The sequence below is a fragment of the Suricata suricatta genome, chromosome 5 (assembly GCF_006229205.1).
Source record: "Suricata suricatta isolate VVHF042 chromosome 5, meerkat_22Aug2017_6uvM2_HiC, whole genome shotgun sequence".
In the NCBI taxonomy this organism is placed as follows: domain Eukaryota; kingdom Metazoa; phylum Chordata; class Mammalia; order Carnivora; family Herpestidae; genus Suricata; species Suricata suricatta.
Genome location: NC_043704.1, coordinates 83,498,830 through 83,507,855, shown reverse-complemented (window position 1 = coordinate 83,507,855; position 9,026 = coordinate 83,498,830). Strand labels below are relative to the sequence as shown.

Genomic DNA, 9,026 nt, shown 5'->3' with positions numbered 1-9,026 from the left:
TTTTTTTTTTTTTGCTGTTGTCTGTAATAATGCTCTGTTAATTTATATTTTATGATTAAAAATACCATTTTTTAGGGGTGCCTGGGTGGCAGAGTCAGTTAAGCATCTGACTCTTGATTTCAGCTCAGGTCATGATCTCACAGTTTGTGGGTATGAGCCCCATGTCAGGAACCATGCTGACATCACAGAGCCTACTTGGGATTCTCTCTCTTCCTTTCTCTCCCTGCCCTTCCCCCGCTCACACCTACACTCTTTCTTTTCCCAAATAAATAAATAAATTTTAAAATACCATTTTTACATAGAAGCCATAGAACTTCTAGATTGAATAGGTGTTAGGAAAAGGTAAGAATCAGAATGACTCCCTAGATTTCTTCTAAGAGCAATTTGGTAGATGTTAATGTCATTTTGTCAGGATAGGAAACATTGGAAATGCAACAAATTTGGGGGATAACATCATCAGTTTTGTTTTGAAATGTTTACTAGGACACATCAAAATGGAGATACTAAGAATGCAGCTGGATATTCAAGTTTAGAGTGCAGAAGAGAGAGATAGGCTATAGTGTGTGTGTGTGTGTGTGTGTGTGTATCTATATGTATACATATACACACACACTAGTCACATTTCAGGAATTTTTAGAAGACACAGATAGAAGAAATCTTGTAGTAAGAAAGAGAAGGATGAAAAGGGGCCCATAAAGGTGACATAGAAGGAGCCTTCTATAAGGAAGTTGAGGAGTAACTAGAAAGGTACTATGAAAACCAGGAATGTGTGTAATGACACCAGGCGAAGAGAGTGTTTCTAGTGGGAATGAATGTCAGATGCCTATGAGTATGTGCATCAGACTAGCCTAATATAATTCTGGCGAGTAAAATGTTTTAGATAAGTTTTTATGTTTCTTTTTCTCATTTGATAGAAGCATCTTTTAACTACATTATAAAGGGTATTTTTTTGTTCTTTTGATATTTATAGGGATATGAAGATTGGTTACGACATAACTCAGATAATGAAGTAAATGGAGCTCCTGTTTATGTTGTTCGAAGTGGTGGCCTTGTAAAAACTAGATCAAAAAACATTCGGGTATGCCTCTAGTAAATAATAGAAATCAATTATATATGTTGGTATCACACTAGAATATTCTAATCTGATTATATTTTAGTTAAAAGCCTGCTTTTCTACATTACAGTATTGATAGGCCACCGTTTAGAAATCAGTAAAAATAAGTCTTTGCCTTTTATAATCTATATATTCACTCCCCCCCCCCCGTAATTCCTTATAGGTGGGTGATATTGTTCGAATAGCCAAAGATGAAATTTTCCCTGCAGATTTGGTGCTTCTGTCCTCAGATCGACTTGATGGTTCTTGTCATGTTACAACTGCTAGTTTGGATGGAGAAACTAACCTGAAGGTATGTGTACATGTATATGTTTTGAGTATTGCCCTTGGTGAACAAAATGTTTTGGGTTATAGTGGTATTTTCCTTTGTTTAACTTACTAAATGATAAATGTTTTAAATCACTGAAACTTCCAAAGTGGTTTTTTAAAAGAAATAATATTATGTATTTATTTCAAGGGTAGCCTCATTAAATTTTTCTCAGTTTTCAGAGTATAAAAGTGAAAATTCACATATTTTCTTATTAAATTGCTTCATAATAAACTTTGAGTGATAGTGACCTAACACATTTAATTAAAAAAATTTTTTTTTTAATGTTTATTCATTTTTGAGAGAGAGAGAGAGAGCGCGCGCACGAGAGCAGAGACGGGGCAGAGAGAGGGGGACAGAGGATCCTAAGCAGGTTCTATACTGACACCAGAGATCCCAACGCAGGGCTCAAACCTACAATCAATGAGATCAAGACCCAAGTTGAAGTTGGACACTTAACCAACTGAGCCACCAGGCACCCCCACACTTAATTTTTTTATATGCAAATGGCCTCTCTAGATAGGTAACTACAGTAGCTACTTTCGCTATTTTACAGTTTTCTTTCTCCTCCCTTCTCTGCTGTCTAGCTAAGTGATCTCAAGTACAGTATGCTATAATTTCATCTGAAAAGAGATTTGAAATAGATGATATCTAAGTTCCCATTTGGATCCTGAAACTGCAGTGTAATCCTTTTTGTTGTTGTTTTTTTTTTAATTTTTCCAGACACACGTGGCAGTTCCAGAAACAGCAGTATTACAAACAGTTGCCAGTTTGGACACTCTTATAGCTGTGATAGAATGTCAGCAGCCAGAAGCAGACTTGTACAGGTATGGTGTAGTACTGGATTATTCCCTACGAAAAGACAGAGCTGCAAAAGTAGAATTATTGGATTAAAGCCCTAATAGGATTGCCTCTGAGACATTACAAAAGCATTGGACTGATTTATATCACCATGAGCAAAGTAGAAGTTTGTGACCCGACCATTCTTATACCATACACAAAAATAAACTCAAAATGGATTAAAGACTTAACTGTGAGACTTGAAGCCATAAAACTCCTAAAAGAAAACTTAAGCAGTAATCTCTTAGACATCATCTCTATCAACATATTTATGGATATGTCTCCTCAAGCAAGGGAAATAAAAAGGCAAAGATAAACTATTGGGATTACACCAAAATAAAGAGCTTTTGCACAGCAAAGGAAACCATTAACAAAACAAAAAGGCAACTAATGAATGGGAGAAATTTTCAAATGATATATGCAATAAGCAGTTGTGTAGATTTATGCACAATATAACCAAATACATAAAAACTCAAAAAATGGGCAGAGGACCTGAATAGACATTTTTCTGAGGAAGACATAAAGGTGGCCAACAGGCACATGAAAAAAGTGTTCAACATCACTAATCATCAGGGACATACAAATCAAAACCAGAAGGTATCACCTCACACCAGGCAGAATGACTAGTATCAAAAAGGCAAGAAATAACAGGTGTTGGGAAGGCTATAAAGAGAAGGGAACTCCCTCATGCACTATTGGTAGGAATGTATATTGGTACAACCACTGTAGAAAGACAGTATGGAAATTCCTCAAAAAATTAAAAATGTAAATACTTTGTGATCCAGTAATTCCACTCCTGGGTATTTAAAGAAAATGCAAACCAATTTGGGAAGATATATACACCCCTATGTTTATGGCAGCATTATTTATAGTGGCCAGACAAGGAAACAATCCAAGTATCTATTGATAGATGAATGAATAAACAAGATATGGTGTCTGTATACACACGTGTGCGCACACACACACACTGGAATATTACTCATCTATCAAAGATTAAAATCTTGCCGTTTACAATGACATGGATGGAACTAGAATATATGCTAAACAAATAAGTCAGTCAGAGAATGACAAATACCATATGATTTCACTCATGTGGAATTTCGGAAATAAAGCAGATGAACGTATGTGAAGAGGAGGAAAAAAAGAAAGAGGGAAGCAAACCATAAGAGACTCAATGATAGAGAAGAAACTGAGAGTTGATGAAGGGAGGTGGGTAGGAGATGGGCTAGATGGGTGATGGGCATTAAAGAGGGCACTTGTTATGATGAGCACGGGGTGTTGTATATACATGATGAATCACTAAATTCTTCTCCTGAAACCAGTACTACACTATATGTTAACTAACTAGAATTTAAGTAGAAATTGGAAGAGGGGCGCCTGGGTGGGTCGGTCGGTTAAGCCTCCGACTTCAGCTCAGGTCAGATCTCACGTTCGTGGGTTCGAGCCCCGCGTCAGGCTCTGTGCTGACAGCTAGCTCAGAGCCTGGAGCCTGTTTCTGGTTCTGTGTCTCCTTGTCTCTCTGCCCCTCCCCCTCTCATGCTCTGTCTCCCTCTGTACCAAAAATAAGTAAAACATTAAAAAAATTTAAAAAAAAAATTGGAAGAAATGAAAATCATGATGTAGATCTATGTTTTTGACAAGACATGTTAGAAACATTAACAGCAGTACGTATGGCATGTTACCATTTTGTTTTTAAGATATATGTGGGGCGCCTGGGTAGCTCATGCGGTTAAGCGTCAGACTTTAGCTCAGGTCATGATCTCGCAGTTTGTGAGTTCAAGCCCCGTTTCGGGCTCTGTGCTGACAGCTAGCTCAGAGCCTGGAGCCTTCTTTGGATTCTGTATGTTGTTGGAATTTAGCTCACGAAATTGAGCTGATCACACATCATCTCTGAAAGATGCCCAGGGAAATGGCAGCTGAGTTGGTTCTTTGAATCTGAATCCAAAATGAGGCCAAAATCAGGACTACATAAAATTCCAGTAAGTGAAGATAATTAAAAGAATTCCCTGATACAGGGAGCTGAAGGAAGTAGAAGTAGGAGATTAGCAAGAAACAATAAAGCCAAAATCTGAAAGCATCTGTGACTTGGAAACGGTGGGGAGTGTGTGTGTTGTTGGGGGGGGGGGGTATAATAGGGACATTTAGAAAGGACTGCCTAATTTCTTTGCTTAAATGACTAACATGAAAGCTCTGTCTATAGAGTTTGCTTAAACTTAGAGTTTGCCTTGCTGTAGTAGAAAGTGATTGCACCCTTGAATTGACTATGCTATGGAGCTTTTCTGGTTGTGGAAGTTGGAACTGAAAAGCCTCACTGTGAAAATCCATTATGATAACAGGCCAGGCCACTCACTCTAGATTTCAGGCAACCAAAAGTTGAAGAAGCTCTGGAGTTCACTGATAGGTTTTTGATTACTACTCTGTTCCCACCACTTAACTCACAAAGGGACTGTTCAGTGATGCATGAGTAAGTGAATGAATGATTCCAGTCACAGTAGACTTTATGTAATAAACTGTGACGAAACGTGTGAGCATTCATTGTGGGCTAGATAATATATGCATCTTTGTATTGAAATGATAAGTTCTCATGATGACTAAACTGATAATAATATGAAATTTGCATTATCATTTTGAAAACAGTTTTTCATTTATTACCTCATTCATAGGTATGTGGAGTGGAGATGGCAGGAATATTTAGTTTTTTAAAGCTAAATGACTGATAAGTATTTACTTATGTAATCCTTAACAAAAATAGTGGGCTATTCCTATGTACAAAAAGTTAGTTTTGTTTCATGTGTAAGAATAGTGCCAAAAACGTCAAGTGTTTCACCCATTGGTGTCATAGATAACGTATCATGGGCTTTTTGGTAACATGTTGAATTCTTTGATAGATTCATGGGACGAATGATAATAACTCAACAAATGGAAGAAATTGTAAGGTAAGAATACATATGCATTCTAGAGTTACTTTTATGTGAAAATTGTATCGGGAGGGACTAAAGTCAAATTAAAGGGAGATTAGGTAAGTAGGCAGCATATCACAGAAAATGTTTAATTTAGAAGCCTGGCTGGCTCAGTCTAAAAGAGCATGCAACTCTTAATCTCAGCTTCATGAATTCAAGCCCCACATTGGGTGTAGAGATTACTCACCTTTTTTAATTAAAAATAAAAATAAATAAAAACATTTAGCATTTTATCTTACAATTTGTAGCAGCAAGAAATATAAAACATATCCCATGAAATGATACAAAAATAGTAAGATTATTTGTGTACTTGTATTTCTTTTTTTAATAGTGTTAGGTACTAACATAAAAGGAAATCACTGTTCTTATTCAAATTTTTACACCTTTAAATCCACCACACTGAAAGTCTAGAATACAAAAAATGTTTTGTATAATGTTTGACAAGTATAAATATTATTGTCTTCTTCACTTCAGAATTATTCAGCAGGAACTAGAGTATTTAGTGGCCATCTAGATCCTCTTTGATTGGTTTTTTGTTTAGTTGGTTGTGTTGGTGTGTTTGCCCTCAATATTCAGGTTAATTTTTGGCCCCTACATTAAAGGCTTTTAGCTATTTCAGAAATGTGCTGATACGTTGAGATTATATTATTACTCGTGATCACAAAGCCAAACTTAGAATAAATCTTGGAATCAGCCCTTGAACTTCTAATCCAATTAGCATTGTACCTCTTTTCTAAAGACATGTTCAGTTAATACTGGCTACATGAAATAAGTTGCTGACCTGAAGAGGTAAGCAATTTTTAAATGAAATCCTCAAGACAAGCACCAAAAAATATCATGATGCCTCAGCACCAGTTCACATTTTTAGTAAACGTTAACTAACAATAGCACATTTAGAAATTCCTTAACAAGGTCTTTGTAAATGTAGGACCCCCTGCTGGATAACTATGACTAGCTTTTATTTTGATTTCTAGAGTAACATAGTGGGATATATATGTGGATACATAATCTGAATTGCATTAAGATATTGTGGCTGGTAAAACAAAAGATCAGTTATACTACCCATCCCCTGAAATAGTTAAAAAGATTAGCCATGTTCTTTTCTGAAGCAGCCTGAGTGAGCTGATGAATTATCTTTTAATTTGAAGCTTTTTATCATTATATTTCAATTTTATATGCCAGTATGAGCTCAAAGTTTTTCTGTTCATTGTTGGAACCAATACCAAGTGAAAAAGGGCTATTTTATGCCTCCTGAATAATTGATCTTGAGTGCCCATGGAGTGTGCTCCAAATAGGACTATCTAAATAAAACCGTACTGTTAACCATGTCTGAAAATGTGAGCCTCTTTGGTTCATTAGATTTTTTCAGAGTGTTGGGATTTGGAGATATCTTCAGAATTGGGTCAGATTCTGTTTGATTTGGGTAACTGTATATGTATATTTCAGAAAAGCATAAGGAATATCAACAAAATTAAGGTTTTTTACTTATCCATAACAGAGACTTATCATTTTTTCTATCACTAAGAAAATACAATTTCCTTTCTAGTTATTCCTTCTCGTTTTATTTCTCCTTTATGGAGAGAAATTCAAACAGCAAGAAGACCTGTGCTCCAAGAAGTATGCAATGCAAGTAGTCAAGTTGTAGTTGATCTTGCCTAGAAAAAGTACTAACTCACTTACTACATTGTTTTATAATCCAGTGTAATTTTAATTATGTAGAATTGATGTATTTATACATGAATCATACTATAATTCATGTTTATATTGCATTTTTAAAACTTTAATTTTGTTCAAAAATTTAAAATTTCGTCATGTTAAACATTTTTAAATCATTGGTTAATCTTTGTTGTGTTTTATGTTTAAAAATCTTGAAATGGATGGCTTTGTGAATTTATTTACAGGCGTAATCATATTTTTGAGCCACTGATCTTAAAGTGAAATGCTAAAGCAGGTATTTGTTGTTATGGTCACTAACATCATAATTGACCTAAACTGCTTAATAGTAACTGAGATTTTGTTTTATATGAAAGCAGAGTTATAACTATAGTTCAGGTATTTTCTGCTGAAGATAACTATGAATTTAATTGAATTTTTAATATAGTGAACTTTTTTTCCCCCCTAGACCTCTGGGGCCAGAGAGTCTTTTGCTTCGTGGAGCCAGGTTAAAAAACACAAAAGAAATTTTTGGTTTGTATCTATTGAAAATTTTTAATTATGGGTTCATGTTGATGCTTTATAGAAAATATTTTTTAAAACAGCTTTTGTGGTTTTTTGGTTGGATAATTTACATAATCAAATATTGTCTGATAATTTTCTTACAAAGATTGTATAAAAATAATTTTATGTTGGGGGGTGTCTGGGTGGCTCAGTCGGTTGAGCATCCGGCTTTGGCTCAGTTCATGATTTCATGGTTAGTGGGTTCAAGCTCCGCGTTAGGCTCTGTGCTGACAGATAGCTCAGAGCCTGGAGCCTGTCTTCAGATTCTCTGTCTCCCGCTCTTTCTGACCCTCCCCTGCTCAAGCTGTCTCTCTCTCACGCTCTCTCTCTCTCAAAAATAAATAAAACATTAAAAAAATTAAAAGGTTTAAAAATAATAATAATAATAATTTTATGTTGTTTTGTTGTTGTTAATTCCTATTTTTTAATAATACACTCGAACCTGGCTTTGTTGTTTGTAGATACTTGTGAAACACTGCTAAGAAGATAATTCTGGCAGTTTTATTAATGGTGGTTGAGAACCAATGTAATCCAGCATCATGGTTCAGTAAACCATCTGTATAATTCCATTATGATTATTCTTAGATTGGATTAATAAAACTGGTGACCCATTCTTTCATCCATTCCACAAATATTTATTGAACTGTGACCATATGGCAGGTATTATTGGAAATTTTACTGACGGAATCAAAAAGTTGAATAAATAGTGCTCTAGTGTTGGAGATCTAAATTAATTGACATGTTCTGAGTCACTCTAGGCAAATTGTGAAGTCTTGATAATCTTTAGCTGTCAACTGTCTCCTCCCATTTTAGGAATGCACCTTCATATGCTGCCCAGCCTGTGTTATTCACTGAATGTTTACAGTTTTTGAGGTTCTCTTCTTCATTCCCTTCTTTCCTATTAGCTGTGTTATATCTTATCTCTCAGTATGAGGCTCTCTGATAAAGAAATGAATACACTTATGAAAACAGAAAACAGGGGCCCCTGGGTGGCTTAGTTGGTTAAGCATCCAACTCTTGATTTCAGCTCAGGTCATGATCTCACAGTTCAAGCTCCACGTTGGGCTCTGTGCTGACAGTGCAGAGCCTGTTTGGGATTTGCTCCCTCTCTCTCTCTGCCCCTCTCCCCATCTCTCTCTCAAAATAAATAAACAAGCCTTTAAAATTAAAAAGAAAATAGCAAGTGTTGGTGAGGACATAGAGTACTTGGAACCCTCATTTGAGTGCTGGTGGGAATATAAAATGTCACAGCCAGTGAACAATAGTATGGCAGTTTCTCAGAATTATCATTTGACCCATCAATTCTACATATAATACTCCAAAAGTGATTAGAATAGACAGAAGAGATAGAAATAGAGTCATGGAGGACTCCTTAGAATTAAGATTAGATAGAGATGAATAAAAGAAATTAACTTTGATTTTTAAAAATTTATATAAAATCACGGTTTTAACTTTAGTGCTTAACAGGGCACTGTACACCATCCTAAGAATAGTTTCTTTGACAGGATGGAAATGAAAGGAGATAGGAGAGTGTGAAATAAAGTAGATTTCACTGGTATAAAAACAGATTAAGGAATATAGACAATAA

At 35.5% G+C, this 9,026-nt stretch overlaps 1 protein-coding gene across 1 annotated transcript in view; it reads left to right on the top strand.

The window, feature by feature from the left end:
- ATP11B (ATPase phospholipid transporting 11B (putative)) overlaps positions 1 to 9,026 on the top strand; it is a 118,974-nt gene that overhangs the window by 42,231 nt on the left and 67,717 nt on the right. The window contains exons 7-11 of the mRNA XM_029938739.1: positions 971 to 1,078; positions 1,278 to 1,406; positions 2,145 to 2,248; positions 5,150 to 5,197; positions 7,344 to 7,408. Of these exons, the coding sequence (XP_029794599.1) occupies positions 971 to 1,078; positions 1,278 to 1,406; positions 2,145 to 2,248; positions 5,150 to 5,197; positions 7,344 to 7,408 (454 nt within the window). The remainder of the gene's footprint in view (positions 1 to 970; positions 1,079 to 1,277; positions 1,407 to 2,144; positions 2,249 to 5,149; positions 5,198 to 7,343; positions 7,409 to 9,026) is intronic.